Source organism: Barbatula barbatula (assembly GCF_947034865.1).
Source record: "Barbatula barbatula genome assembly, chromosome: 16".
Classification (NCBI taxonomy): Eukaryota; Metazoa; Chordata; class Actinopteri; order Cypriniformes; family Nemacheilidae; genus Barbatula; species Barbatula barbatula.
This window is the reverse complement of record NC_136779.1, coordinates 21992984-22008868: the sequence shown is the minus strand read 5'-3', so window position 1 is coordinate 22008868 and position 15885 is coordinate 21992984. Positions and strand designations below refer to the sequence as shown.

The 15885-nt window shown below is 39.9% G+C and overlaps 1 protein-coding gene across 1 annotated transcript in view; it reads left to right on the top strand.

Moving 5' to 3' along the window:
* pcdh15b (protocadherin-related 15b) overlaps nucleotides 1-15885 on the top strand; it is a 107862-nt gene that overhangs the window by 13027 nt on the left and 78950 nt on the right. Inside the window, exons 3-6 of the mRNA XM_079476216.1 lie at nucleotides 3319-3333; nucleotides 3603-3668; nucleotides 11180-11340; nucleotides 11525-11680. Of these exons, the coding sequence (XP_079332342.1) occupies nucleotides 3319-3333; nucleotides 3603-3668; nucleotides 11180-11340; nucleotides 11525-11680 (398 nt within the window). The remainder of the gene's footprint in view (nucleotides 1-3318; nucleotides 3334-3602; nucleotides 3669-11179; nucleotides 11341-11524; nucleotides 11681-15885) is intronic.

Here is a 15885-nt window from a genome sequence, read left to right as displayed (position 1 = left end):
ATGCTATTATTATAGTAAAAGTGTGGTAACCGGGTTTTTCGGCAGATGGATTAGTCTTTGTATCATAGTTTTACTACAAATGCCACGGTTCAACTATGATCACTGTAGCGAGATCATAGTAAATTGATGGTTACCATAATAAAACCGTGGTTAAGTGCCTTGCATTATGTAAAAATGTCTGAATAGCCTTTCAAGCACACGCGATATCAACTGAAGTTGGTACTGTAAGAGGTACAGAGCGGCTTGCAGATCAGATGAGGTCCGGTGTTTAGTCGGAACAACGTTAAGTGCTTGTTTAGTTATTGTGCAACTGTTAGATTGAGCCCGGCAAAAGAATGGCAAAAAAATTGCCAATAAATGATCTAAATGAAAATACAGATGAGCGCCCACAGGGAGGGACTCAGACAATCTTCAGAAAGCAATTTGGAGGCTGTAATCTTTGTGTCACGAAGAAAATAACATAGCGGTGAAATGACGCTAAAGCTCTGTAGGGAAGCACCGTTTCTGTCCGGCTCTGGAGATCTCTTTCCTTCCTCTGTGTTTTGGCTTGATGCTCTGTATTGATTTCTGCTGTGATTACTCCCATCGGCTCGGCTTCAGACCTTCGGATGTGTGTCATCTTATCTAAGACATTCATCCCGTCTGAGGGACCGGCCTTGGGCATCTCACTTTCACACCCTGGACTTTACTGTGAAACTCTGCGGGTACCTGCTGTTTGCACCTGAATGATATAACGCCCAACCTGTGGCTTTCTTTCTCCTGGTAAATGTAAAATAGACGTTTAGCAGAAGGTTAATGCAGATATTTTCCATTCCACATTAGGGCATTAAGAGACTGTTGACAAAACGCTTCATGACAGTAATTGAATTTTTTTGAAACCCAATGACAGCTTTATGTGAGCAATAGATTGAAGTTGAATCCATTATTCACTTACTCCGCTTTTCCACCATCGGCCTAAACCTTCCTTAACCCAGTATGAGTCTGAGTCTGTCAGTCATCATCTATATTTTCATAATCTCCTATATGTGATATGGAATATATCACACCCTGTTTGGCACATCATAGATTCAAATGGGCTGGAGATGGGATGGGGATCTCAAAGAGACTTAGTCCTTAGAGTAAATTCTAAATTTGTTCAAAATACATTTCAAAATTCATAAAACTTCATACAGTTCAAAATATGGAATATTTCCATATATTTTCCATGTAGTAGCCTCCAAATGCCACGCAAATGTAAACCATAACTAAAGTGGGATATTGTGCATCTGTGGTTTAGAAATCTAAAATAGCTAAATCGTGTTCTAACATTCTAGATTAGGTATGAAAATACTATTTCTGAACGTTTAAAGCATTTCACTAACAATGTGAAATTAAGATTTTTATCCCTCAGTTTAATAATGTTTGGCAATGAAATAACGTTGATTAAATGCTCTGTAGACGTGTGTTTGATCACTTTTGAGAACGCAAGCAAACCGGCAGTGATTCTCGACCATAACAACACACCAGATCTCTTATATTTCACGCTGTTGCTCACACAACGTTGTTACAGCATATGGTTTCATAAATGGCACATGTTTTTGTTTATGGTGTCTTTTTATGGTCAAAGTAAGATAGAAAACATTGGGTGCGTAAACGATCATTTTTGTTTTGTGAACTGTTCCTAGAAGTGAACTCGACAGAATCACCTCTGCTGAGAAAACTAGGTCACCGCTCAAGCTACGGCGAGCCAACAATCATAAATATGCCACAGCCGGTAAATAAAGCCTTATTGCTGTTTTTGGGTTATGCTGGATGCATGCAAAAACATATTTTTTTCCGAGTTCATCAGCAGTAATTACTGTTCTTCTCTGTCGAACAAAGTCCTGCTTTTCCTCTGCTGGCTAGAAAAAGGACTCAGAGTCATGAATCTTTTATAGGGACACTAGATAGTTGGTCTTTGCTTTGAAACGCTGCTCTCCATCACAGGCCCGGTTGCTAAGAGCCCAAACCGCCCGGGTTTAATGTGTCAGTGCTGCTGATGTTACATAAAGCCACACAAACACGTCGATCCGTCAGTCACCAACGACAGGTCAAAGACGTTTGACGTCTCCTTTTCAGTCATTCGATGGGTGTTCCGCCTGTAATGCTTCGTGTAAAGGGACAGTTCGTTTCTGTCTTGTCCCCTGTTGTAAATTCAGCGCCCCAGAAGAAAAACCCATTTTCTTCATAATCACTGATGTGTGTTGCTGAATTCAAAGTGTCGATTCTGTGTGATTTATACGCTGCTGTCTTGCTCTCATAACTTGGCGTTCATTTTGGGATAAAGGTGTGTAGGGAGGAGAGAGAGAGAGCAGATTCTGCATCCCGCTGTAGATCTGCCTCTGTCCTCCGTGAAGGAGCGTGTTAATCAAATCATTCAGCCGAGGACTGCAGTGTAGCGCCATCTCATCACTCGCCGCTGTAAATCAAGAGCCAGTCGTCTCTATCTGCAATGCTCAAGCCAAACACAAAGACTCAAATACAGCTTGAAATGAAATAACAAGATGTTTGCAAGCCTTCGGTTAATGTTCACACAGAAATCTATATTCTGTCGTGGAACACACCGCAGCTAGCACACGTAATTTTCAACAGAACAAAACAATTACTATAGTAATTCATGATGTCCCAGAAATGTCATTTGCTAACATTCTTGTAAATATCATTCTCTGTGTTCAACAACTTCAATCTCACAAAATCATGACAAAATGTTCCTTTTTGAGTGGAGTATCCCTTTAAAAGAATAGCATTTGTTTCTAAATGAGTTCGAGTTCTCTGGATCCAACCCCTTTGAGCTTTAACATCTAAGTTGGTGTCAGTAGATCATTTGCTAATGGCTGATGTAGGGTTCTGAAAACTGTCGGAACACATTACATTAGTGTCAATCCTCTTTGTTTTTCTCAGTAAATAGTGCTGATCTGGCTCATACTAACAGTCCAATTACTGTGATCTGGCGCAGCAGAAGAGAGTTTTGGATCAACATCTCTGTAGGTCCTGGATCAAAATTCCTGTCGTGGGGTTGGACCAATATTGTTCTCAGTCCGCTGCATCATTTCCTCTGATTGTAGCCGTATTTAATGCTTTGGGTCGAGACCAACACGAGATGAACTCGTCCGACTTGGCAGAATTAAAGTGTGAAGCTGAAACTGAATGCAGTCCACTAACTAGTAGCTCAGCTGAACTTCTGTCTCATTGTTTACCTCCGTTTCTTACCACGCAAGGAAAATTTCATACTGTGCTTCTCTTTCTCTCTCTCTCTCTCCATCACTTACTCCCTGCGGATGACACTATCTCTGATTCCAGACTGGCAGTATGAGGGTAAGACGATGAATCTCTTTTCTTTCTGAGAGCACAACTCTATTAACCCTTTGGCCGTCCGGTGTTAATGCACATAAAGAAGTCACACTGTAAATCTATCCGCTGCATGCGTTACACCACTCGTAGATCCTTCTTTATGTGCCGCTCGTGTGACTTAATGTGTCCTGAAATTGAAATGTCTTGTTTGGTATGAGTTACGCCACAGTCTAGACTCTGATTCTAAATTCTGATGTCTTTCTTTTCCATTTATTTTTGTCCTTGATTTTCAGAATGCAAGCTCTCCCGATCCGGCCCACCTGCCACCATTGTAGCCATAGACGAGGAGAGCCCTAACGGTAGGTTTATTTTCAATTCTCACTTTCTTTCTTTGGATTTAATTCAAGTAAAATGAAGGACGGTGGTTTTTGAAGCGTGTGGCAGGCACACCTGAAAATGTCCTCCATTATTTCTATGACCTGTATGACATCTTTTATGTGACCTATGGATCTCAATTTGTTTACTTTGTTAAAAATCAATGTATAGTCTCAGATGCATTTCCTTAAAATTGCTTAAGAGAGAAAAACAGAAACGTACGTGAAGATTAAAATCATCTGGATTTGTGTGAATTTGATGAGAAATTAGTTGAGATTTTGATTGCAGACTCCTCTTCTCAAACTCCAATGACAGACACATGAAATTTCTGACTCTTTTTGTCCGGAGAAATATATGAGACGCAGATGAGACTTAAGCAGAAGTTTCCATTGACTCTCATTTAATCTCATTGATGTCCAGCAGAAATAATGAAAATATGAAAGAGATCTCCTCTGTGATTGTGAAATGATATCTCATTTGAACTGCGATGGAAGATCTGTGTGTTTTCTCCCTCATTTACCGTAATTGACAGTGATGGATGTGAAGAGATTTGCCTCATCCAGTGCTGAGCAAGGCCGTGTATCGGCAGCGCTAATGGAAGCCATTTTTGTTCTTCACACTTACTTTAGATGTCCCATGATGCACCTCACCAGGGCATAGCGTCACAGATGGTGTACAGTATGTTGCCACATTGACGGGCTTCTTCATGTCATGTCTTTTTATTCTCTTTGCATCTGTGTGTCCAAACACTTGAGGCGCTGCAAAAAACGTCAAGGAGACGTTTGAAAGCTTTGAATCTTCAGTTTTAAGATGTGATGTCACAGGCGAAACCTGACCGCATACAAAAAACGTATATTTGTCAGAAACTCAGCCAGCGATTTCATACAAGGATTGTCTGTTTTACTTTAATAATGTCATTCCATAGAAGACCAATGTCCGATTAAAAATTCAAATAGAAAAAGGCAAAATAAGTTTTACATGATCTCCAGATGAAGCAGACTACCAAGACTTTGTTTTACAGTAAGTCTACAAATAAGATGAAGAATGTTGGACAGCAAACAGCACTTTTTGACTACTGTATTTTTCATATTTTTGGGTGAAGAATCCCTTTTAGTTTTGACAGCTCCTGGAAGTTTCTGGCATTAAGGATTTATCTCAGGATACAGTTTGACTTCAGTGTGGATGGTAAGGTTGAGCTTTAGTCCAGAAGTTAGAGGAGTGTCCGTTGGTCAAATGAAGGGAATTTGCTTTTCTTTGTAAGTTGGCTGGATCTCTTTCTGGAGATTTTCTTTAGTTTTTCTCCCCTGTAGCACCGAAACTCTAGATTTAATGGATGAGGATTTGCGAGTTTCTTGTGCATTAATTTAAGTAAAGGATAATCACATTCATCCAGAACTATTATCCTTCTAAATGTATGCAATGTGATGCTGCCTTTGCCTGAAATTACACATAATATGCTGTTTTCCTCTCATTTCATCTGTTCCTCGGATCCGTGCATTATCTTTAAAACCCCTTGAAAGCTCATCATTTGTGCTAAAAATGCATTAACTTTGAAAAGCTCAAAGAAAACTCTTAAGTTGTCAATGGGAAATGGTGATAAATGTTTTAGGGTTAAAATGCTGTGACCAGGAGACCAACATTTCTCTCTGACGATGATGATGATGATGATGAAGATGGTAAAATTAGGAATGAACACATGTGTTTTAATGACTTGTTTTGTTCTCATTATAGAAACACTGTTTACTGTATATACTCTGGTTAACAGTAAGTATTGAGTAATAATTATGATAGAATTTGACTAAATAGATGTAATGCAGTAACGAGTAATGGAAGAATAATGGAAGTTTTTTATATTTTTTATTAAAAGGAATAATTTCACATCAAGAACCTCATTACAGTTGTGAGAGTTGTGAGTTTTCAGTGAATGTTGGAGACGGATGACGCTGGAGGTCACCGTATCGGGTCAAGGATAGATTAACTGTCGGACAGGTTTCTCTTTCACCAGTCCGGTCAGGGGACTCAACGGATGACCGGACACCCTGCTGAGAGATGAAGGTCTCCTTTAAGTTCCACAATAACGGAAACAGTAGAACGCTGAGAACGATGGGTCATTAATGGTGCGTATGAGTGCCTGAATGTGGCCGTTGGGTGGAACGACTGTTGATCTACAGTAGATGAGATAGACTGCTGAGAGTCATGGGGGTCAGGGTGGGGGTGATGTTGTAGGAGATTCTTGTCCGGCTCTGAGTATGAGGGGTGGAATGGTGTCCATTTATATCTCTTTACATGTGACATGCCTTGCATCAGCTCATCATCTCCATTGTACTAGCTCTTAAAGCTCACCGGTCTTCCATCCGGTGTCCAAAAATGGACCCATGTGACCCTGCCCTCATGATTACCCAGAGGAAAATGTTAATGCTCCGTCACAGCTCAGGAGATTTGATGGAGTGTTAAAATGTAATGGCTAATTCACACTGAACAAGCTTGTTTGTTGGATCGGTGTGAAGTCGACTTTTATTATTCTGACAATTATATAATTTCTTGCTGTCAACATTTCTCCTTGAAACATTAGCTTTTTTCATTGTTATGTGTGATTTAGAGATTCACGTGGCGCTGTGGTCAGATTGGGGTTATTGAGAGGTTAACAGCTCTCAGACACCGCTGGACGAGGGGTCGGTCGGTGTGGACACATGCAGATTGATCCGTCAGTCTGTATTAACAGGTTAAGAGCTACTGTAGATGTGTTTAAAAGAATCCTGCACCCAAAAATCTAAATGATGTCATCGTTTCTTTCTTTCTTTAATCAAGTACATAAAGTGAGTTTTTGAAGGCTGTCATGACCGATCGTTTCCAGATATTGAATTGAATGAGTGTAAAATAAAACAGAACACCATACAAGTTTAATAATATGGGAGAATTGGTATGTGTTTCTGAGCGGACCCTTTAACACGGCTTATGTTTTTGTAGGTGAGGTAAAGGTCACATAAATCCGTCTTTTTTCTCGAGGTTTATGACATTCGGGCAGCGGGCTGAATTTGAGTCAGTATTTCTTTGTAAGCAATAGATTCACAGTTGTGAGGAAGAAGAAAAACGTTGACGGCGCCTCTGGGAGTCAAGGCTATTTAGCAACTTCTTCACTTTCCATCCCAACAAAGCAGAAGGACAAGATGTTTTTCTTATTTCATTCCGCAGGGAGACAAATGTTTCTGCTCATCAGGATTTAGAAATGTAGCCTTGCAGTCACAACAAAAGAAGGTGCTGAGTACAAACACAATGTGAAGTTTGAGTTTCCAGCTCTTTCATGTTGACGGATGTTAAGGGTTCAGTCCAGCCAGGAGCAACATGCATGCACCGTCTGTGTTCCTCTGACTCTAAAGTCGATAACGGATACGTGTTGCCTTATGAGTATGGCTACGTCTACATTGTTTATTCGCATATCAAAGTGAAAACCAGACACAATAGCAGAAGTCAACGTAACGATTGTTTGGCTTCATCGATCTGATGATCAAATAAGTAATTCATATAGAATGTCTGGCTTGGGAAATCTGTTTTCACTGAACACGTAGATGAATGTGGAAGATTTATTGGAAGGCGAACTTCCGTCGCTGAAGAGTCCATACAATACAGAGCTATAACATCCTCGCTATGAACAAAATTAATGTTTAATCGTTTTTAGTATTATTTCAAAAATGTTAATGCAAATTTTGAATGCAATCGGAACTGATAGGGTGCTAATGTTTAATAGACATCGTATTTGTGTGAGTCAGAATAACACGTATGAAGAAATTGTTCAGTAAGGCAGTATTGTGATTAAAGTGTTTTTATATTTCTGGACTAAATACCTGCTTTTTGCCATCTAGCACAATATATTGTATTTTTAAGCAACACAAAATATTTGGAACAGTAGTAAACATGTACAGTATACCCAAACGTTTTGAAAGCAAGGCACCCTTTCTAAGATGTTATTTTACATGCATTTGTAGTGATTGAACATACATGTAAATATAAATAAATGAAATGCATATGAGCAAACTAAAAATTCATCATAAACAAAAAATAGCACATAACCTGATGGATTGTTACGCTTTCCATCTTTGATGAGACATTAAAACCGCTCATACCTTTGAACGCTATGACTGTGAGTTTTTCCAACCGCTGTATTTCTTGAAACCGTTTATAATTCATATTAATTTATTTTAATCAGGTCACCCGAGTGCTACTGCACAATATATCTGCACAAAGCTGTATGGTTTGCGGAGAAAATAATAAATATGATAGTGATTACTACTACTAGCATTAGTATAAATAAACAGAACTGTTCCCATCATTTGTCTGTCCGCACTTTGAATTACTGTGACCTCAATACGTAAAAGAATGAACATTAAGTCATTTAATGTAGGTGTCCTCATGGAGCGGGGCTTAGTTATTGGTCAAATGTGTCAGGATAATTCATTCTTTTAGGCCAGTTTAAGACTATAAATGATATTCATAGTCTTTCACGGTCCGGATATAATAGTCCGGCACTTTATACATGTCTGATAAAACCGTTTAGTCTCCCAGCTGAGGGAATGAGAAACACTGCAGCATTCTATCTCTTTTCACACCATCATCGATGTGAACCATAAAACAGAATCACAGAAAGCCGCTGTACACCACCGTACAACAGAACTCGTACCGATGGGAGTCGAGTCAGGAATGAAACAGCTGGACGGAAACCTCGTGGAGAAAATCAACAGAACAATGAAGTGAAGGAGGACGACACGTTGATGTGTGAGCAGAGATAACTCAACAGGTTGTGCCAGGCAAACCCCGCACAGGTGCGCTGCCAGCTTGCAAGAGCCGCTGCCGCCGCCTGATGCCGGCCAGCTGCCAGGAGACCTCCAGGACCGAGCTCTGAGAGAGGGACCGGCACCAACAACACGTTCATCAGCCGTCAGCGTGACACACAAAACCATCTGGCCGCATGCTGAGAGACACGGCTTTAAACAGAGAGGAGGGGAGGAGGTTATTAACAACCTGGAATAGTGAGAAAGAGGTGTGCAGAGAAAGAGAGAGAGAAAGAGAGAGAGAGGAAGGAGCCAGAGGAAAGAGAAGACGCTTCTCGCTTTTTTGCTGAGGAGGAATATCATTCGGGCATTCGATGTCAGTGCTGGTGTTTTCTGTTGTATTTTCTTCTCTATCACACATAAAACACGTAAGACTGAATACACTTGAGTTACTGTAGCGTGTGGTATCGGAGCACAAGACACAAACCACCCACATAAAGATTCATTTAACCTTTAAAAGGTCAAGAGCTCAAAAACACCTTGGAAAAAAGACCTTATTGCCATTTTCCTTTTTTTAGAAATTGCTTTAATATTCAAATGTACAGCGTTTACTTGTGTCTGTGTTTTCTTGTATCAGGAGAATGAGATGTCTGTCCTGATTTTTCTTTTTTCACTCGTTTTGATTAAATGGAAACATTGTTGCACTTTAGATAAAAGTATAGATGCATGAAAAATTATAGAAACATTAAGTCAGGGTTGGTGGTCTCCTCACCACAGACTGTAATGGACTGGTATAAAGATGGAGATTTAATGATCGTTTTTATCGATCGTTTTGCAAGACGAAAAAAATGTTGACCCCAAGCACATCATGATTCAGTTTTTAACACGAAACCAACATTCGAACAAAATACAACCAACAGAACATCTACAGCTGCGGTACAAAAATTATTTATAATATTTGCATTTATTTGCAGAAAATGTAAAACTAGAGAACAGAAAAGAAGCTTTGGACCTCAGATTCTGCAAAGAAAACAAGTTTAGATTCTTTTTTAAGCAATACAATAGTCATAATCCTACATGTACTGTATTTAGGGAAAGTAAAAAATATATATTTGACATTTCTGTTGGACGACTCCTGAGGTTTGATTTAGTTGAAATTCAACAGACGCTGGACTGAAATGACCACAATACATGGAAAGAAATGTTAAATGAGGCTCTTGACAAAGTAGCATGAATTCATTTGTTTCTTTGATTCATAGCAGAGGTGATGTTTACTACAGAATTTAGGATGGGTTATTTATTTAGATCTTTTTAGTTTTATTGTAGTTTCATTTATAATTTTCCATTGGCTGTTTTTATGTTCATTTAAGTTGAACTTTTAGCTATTTTGTTATGTGCTTTTTTCTTTGTATTATTTTTTATATAATATAGTCAGAGGGGGATCCTGGTCTGAATAAATGATTTGTTTGTCTTGCGCTGTATATGGTGCTATAATTTCTGTGAAGACAGAATAATAATGAGTCAGCAGTGTTAGGCTTATAATGTGCACACCTTCAACATTAAAACCTTTCAGATGTTAGCAATAGGGTGAAAAACTACTTGTCAGCTCCTGTTACTTCCTGTTTCTCAGGGATGACATGGTCACATTTGTGTCTTTAAGAGGAGATTATGTGTTACTGTTTTTCATTATGTAGCTTTTCCTAAAAAGAGTTCATCCTCATGTATTAATGTATGTTCTGACCATGCCTGAGAGCTGTGTGTGTGTGATTCATTTGAGTGGAAGCTCAGAGGATTGCTTTCTCAGTTTAGGAGATTAATAGAGAGCTCAATTATATTTCATTTCAATGTTAATTTCTAAATTTCCAGGCAAATGAGACATTTGTCGACACATTAGAGAGAGCTGTTGAAATCTCTGACGTTTGATTGCAGATTGGTAAATGGGCACAGTTTGAGATGTTGTTGAGATCTCACAGGATTTTTTCCTAAAATCTGAAAAGCGGGGGTCTATATTGCTTAATGATATCTCGTTTGTTTAATTCCATCTGTTGTCATTAGAAAAGAACAAAACGTCTTATTCTTGTGCCTCATTATATTTGCTTCTGTGCTATTTCATTGAAATGAAGCTGGCCGGGACTAGTAAATCATCTTTATTTAGTTAATAATAATATAGGAAATTAGGAGAAATGCCACTTGGGCTTTTTGCAAATGAAAAAGAAGTTCATCCAAAACTTAACATTCACTGGTGTTGTTTCAAACCCCTATGACTTCTAATGGTGAACAATGAAAGATGAACTGTTGTGATGAGTGTACAGAATGGTCAGTTTTATAGAATGTAAATAGAGAGCTGTGAAAATTGAGATCTCCCCTTTTGCTAGTTTCTCTTGCATCAAACATCAAAAATAAAACATTGAAATGCGCAGCTCTGCGTTCCATCATGTGACATGCAGTGGACAGTGATGATTGGTCATGCACAATGATGTCACAGTAACATAAAAGGTGTCTCAGACTGAATATTTAAATTGATTCTGAGTGAAGAGTGAGATTTTCTGTAAAACAAGATCTGCATTGGGACCAGTTCCTCACACCAAGCTGTTATATGTCCTCAGAGACGCTTCTTATCTTAGGGACAATTTTTTGTCTCACAGGTTTGTGATCAAACGTTTCATTGTAGTGCCAAGTGTTTCTCGAAGGTACTGAGCAGATGAACATTTCGTTTGTCATTTTCACAGGAACCCTTCTGGTGGAGAACATGCAGATAAATGGCAGATCAGAAGATCCCGACCGAACCATTTCTTTGTCCTTACGAGACAACCACGACTACTGGGTCATCCTGGACCCGGTCAAACAGCGTCTGTATCTCAACAGCACGGGCCGAGTTCTGGACCGAGATGTAATTATTAGTTTTTTTATGTATCTCTTTATTGCTACTGGTTGGGGGGCACTATGATTAAAAAATAAAGCAGTTATTCACAGAATGCGGTCTTTTGTAATGGGCTGTAACAAAATGGCCATTTCCCGCTTGGCTGCTGAATGCACACTATGCAAATTAATTTTCTCTCCTTGTTCTCGTTCAGCCGCCCTCCTACATCCAGTCCATTGTAGTGCAGGTTCAGTGTACTAATGAGCTTGTTGGCACGGTGATTCTGCATGAGGTGAGGATAGTTGTGCGGGACCGGAACGACAACCTCCCTCGCTTTCAGCAGCCGCGCTACTATGTAGCCATTAATGAGGTGAGTTTCACTTCAGGTTCCTCCTCTGCAGATGTGACTCCTGCACACTTTATTTGAGATCTTTTTCTGGAGATCACTGAAGGCAATGCTTTTCTGTAAGTTCTTTAAGGGCAGTGCATTCTAAGGAAAGTTTATAGGCGCTAACTGGTTTGGTGGAGAGGGCAAATGTGATCTTAAATACTATCAACTACAATATTTTCTATACAGTTACTCATTAGTTTTTTTTATTAATTTGGTCATCTCACCATTTTAGACACTTTCTAGACAAAACCCAACCCCAGAAAAAAACTCACAGGTTCAGACAAAACCACACAGCCCTCAACAAACTCCTCACAAAACCACACAACTCCAGACAAAACCACACAGCTCTAAACAAACTTGTCACAAAACCAGGCAACTCCAGAGTAACCCACAAGACTCCAGATAAACCCACACAACTCCTGAAACACTCCAGACAAAACCACACAACTCCAGACAAAACCACACAACTCAACACCAGAAACACTCCAGACAAAACCACACAACTCAACACCAGAAACACTCCAGACAAAACCACACGACTCCAGAAACACTCCAGACAAAACCACACAACTCTAGACAAAACACCAGAAACACTCCAGACAAAACCACACAACTCAACACCAGAAACACTCCAGACAAAACCACACAAGTCCAGAAACACTCCAGACAAAACCACACAACTCTAGACAAAACACCAGAAACACTCCAGACAAAACCACACAACTCAACACCAGAAACACTCCAGACAAAACCACACAAGTCCAGAAACACTCCAGACAAAACCACACAACTCCAGAAACCCTCCAGACAGAACCACGCAACTCTACACAAAACCAAACAACATCAGAAACACTTCAGACAAAACACCAGAAACACATCAGAAAAAAAACACACAAATCCAGAAACCCTCCAGACAAAACCAAACAACACCAGAAACACTTCAGACAAAACCACACAAATCCAGAAACCCTCCAGACAAAACCACACAACACCAGAAACACTCAGACAAAACCACACAACTCTAGACAAAACCAAACAACACCAGAAACACTTCAGACAAAACAACAAAGCACCAGAAACACATCAGACAAAACCACACAAATCCAGAAACCCTCCAGACAAAACCAAACAACACCAGAAACACTTCAGACAAAACCACACAAATCCAGAAACCCTCCAGACAAAACCACACAACACCAGAAACACTCAGACAAAACCACACAACTCTAGACAAAACCAAACAACACCAGAAACACTTCAGACAAAACAACAAAGCACCAGAAACACATCAGACAAAACCACACAAATCCAGAAACCCTCCAGACAAAACCACACAACACCAGAAACACTTCAGACAAAACCACACAAATCCAGAAACCCTCCAGACAAAACCACACAACACCAGAAACACTTCAGACAAAACCACACAAATCCAGAAACCCTCCAGACAAAACCACACAACACCAGAAACACTCAGACAAAACCACACAACTCTAGACAAAACCAAACAACACCAGAAACACTTCAGACAAAACCACACAAATCCAGAAACCCTCCAGACAAAACCACACAACACCAGAAACACTCAGACAAAACCACACAACTCTAGACAAAACCAAACAACACCAGAAACACTTCAGACAAAACAACAAAGCACCAGAAACACATCAGACAAAACCACACAAATCCAGAAACCCTCCAGACAAAACCACACAACACCAGAAACACTCTTAGACAAAACCACACAACTCTAGACAAAACCAAACAACACCAGAAACACTTCAGACAAAACAACAAAACACCAGAAACACATCAGACAAAACCACACAAATCCAGAAACCCTCCAGACAGAACCACACAACTCTAGACAAAACCAAACAACACCAGAAACACTCTCAGACAAAACACCAGAAACACATCAGACAAAACCACTAAACTCCAGAAACCCTCCAGACAGAACCACGCAACTCTAGACAAAACAAAACAACACCAGAAACACTCTCAGACAAAACCACACAACTCTAGACAAAACCAAACAACACCAGAAACACTTCAGACAAAACAACAAAACACCAGAAACACATCAGACAAAACCACACAACTCCAGTAAGCCTCCAGACAAAACCACACAACTCTAGACAAAACCAAACAACACCAGAAACACTTCAGACAAAACACCAGAAACACATCAGACAAAACCACACAACTCCAGAAACCCTCCAGACAGAACCACGCAACTCTAGACAAAACCAAACAACATCAGAAACACTTCAGACAAAACACCAGAAACACATCAGACAAAACCACACAACTCCAGAAACCCTCCAGAAAGAACCACGCAACTCTAGACAAAACAAAACAACATCAGAAATACTTCAGACAAAACACCAGAAACACATCAGACAAAACCACACAACTCTAGACAAAACCACACAACTCCAGAAACCCTCCAGACAGAACCACGCAACTCTAGACAAAACCAAACAACATCAGAAACACTTCAGACAAAACACCAGAAACACATCAGACAAAACCACTAAACTCCAGAAACCCTCCAGACAGAACCACGCAACTCTAGACAAAACCAAACAACATCAGAAACACTTCAGACAAAACACCAGAAACACATCAGACAAAACCACACAACTCCAGAAACCCTCCAGACAGAACCACGCAACTCTAGACAAAACAAAACAACATCAGAAATACTTCAGACAAAACACCAGAAACACATCAGACAAAACCACACAACTCTAGACAAAACCAAACAACATCAGAAACACTTCAGACAAAACACCAGAAACACATCAGACAAAACCACACAAATCCAGAAACCCTCCAGACAAAACCACACAACTCTAGACAAAACCAAACAACACCAGGAACACTTCAGACAAAACACCAGAAACACATCAGACAAAACCACACAAATCCAGAAACCCTCCAGACAAAACCACACAACTCTAGACAAAACCAAACAATACCAGAAACACTTCAGACAAACCACAGAACACCAGACAAATCCTCTTAACACCAGAATCACTCCAGACAAAACCACACAACTCCCAAAACACTAAGGCCAAAACAACACAACTCCAGAAAATACTGCACAACTCTATACAAACCCACACACCCGACAACTTCACTCTAGACAAAACCGCACAACTCCAGACACACTCTAGGTCCGGGATCTCAAACCCTGCTTGTGGTGAGTTACCGTCCTGAAGATTTCAGCTCCAACCCCAATCTAACACACCTGAGGCATCTAATCCAGATGTTCACGGTTGCTTGCTAATTACAAACAGGTGTCTACAGGAAGGTGGCTCTCCAGGGCCCAGTTGCATAAACTTAGCCGCTAAGTTAAGACTGCATTTTCATATTTCAATTAGCCCAATCTACCTTTTTATGTAACTGATTTAAGGAAGTTACGACCAGTCTTGAAGAAAAACATTAGATGACTTACATCTAAGACTAGTCTAAGCACTTTACGAATCCGGCCCCAGGAGCAGGGTTGGAGACCCCTGCTCTAGCTGAAACCGCACATCTCCAGATAGACATCAATGTTGATGCCAAAATAACAACTAAATCATTATTACCTGAAAGATTTAATATCAATATTTTCATGTGAGTAGTTATTCTCTCGTGAGTATCAGTATTATACGGTATTTCATCTTATCTGGAACATCTGTGTTAAAATCAGGCATTTGTTGTTAATTGGAAGTGTAATTGGAAAGTCAGTCAGTTGAATCGTGCCAGTGTGATGTTTTAAACACGTCGGGGTGATTTCGTAGTAAATGAATTGCACTTGTGGGCTTGGGAGCTGAAGCATTTAGCTGTTAATGTTCTCAGTCTTTGACTGCTGTGTAATTACCCCAGAAGTGCCGTAGCCCGCTGAATCAATCTGCCAGTCACCTTTCATGACTTATTTGACTTCATTGTGTTTTTCACAGCAGATGGGGACTGTAGTCTGACCTACCTAGCATTGCGTCAATAATACAATTCTGGCCAAGTTAATCATAATTTTTTTGTGATGACCCTAAACAAATGAACCAAACCAACAACCACAATGAATTTAGCAAGTGACAGAGGTTCCAAAACCATCATATGTCTTTGTGTATGATCATCCTCTGCCGTTAAAAGCGCTGTCCGTTTCTGCACTGCGGTCTATATTTGTCCTCTTTTTT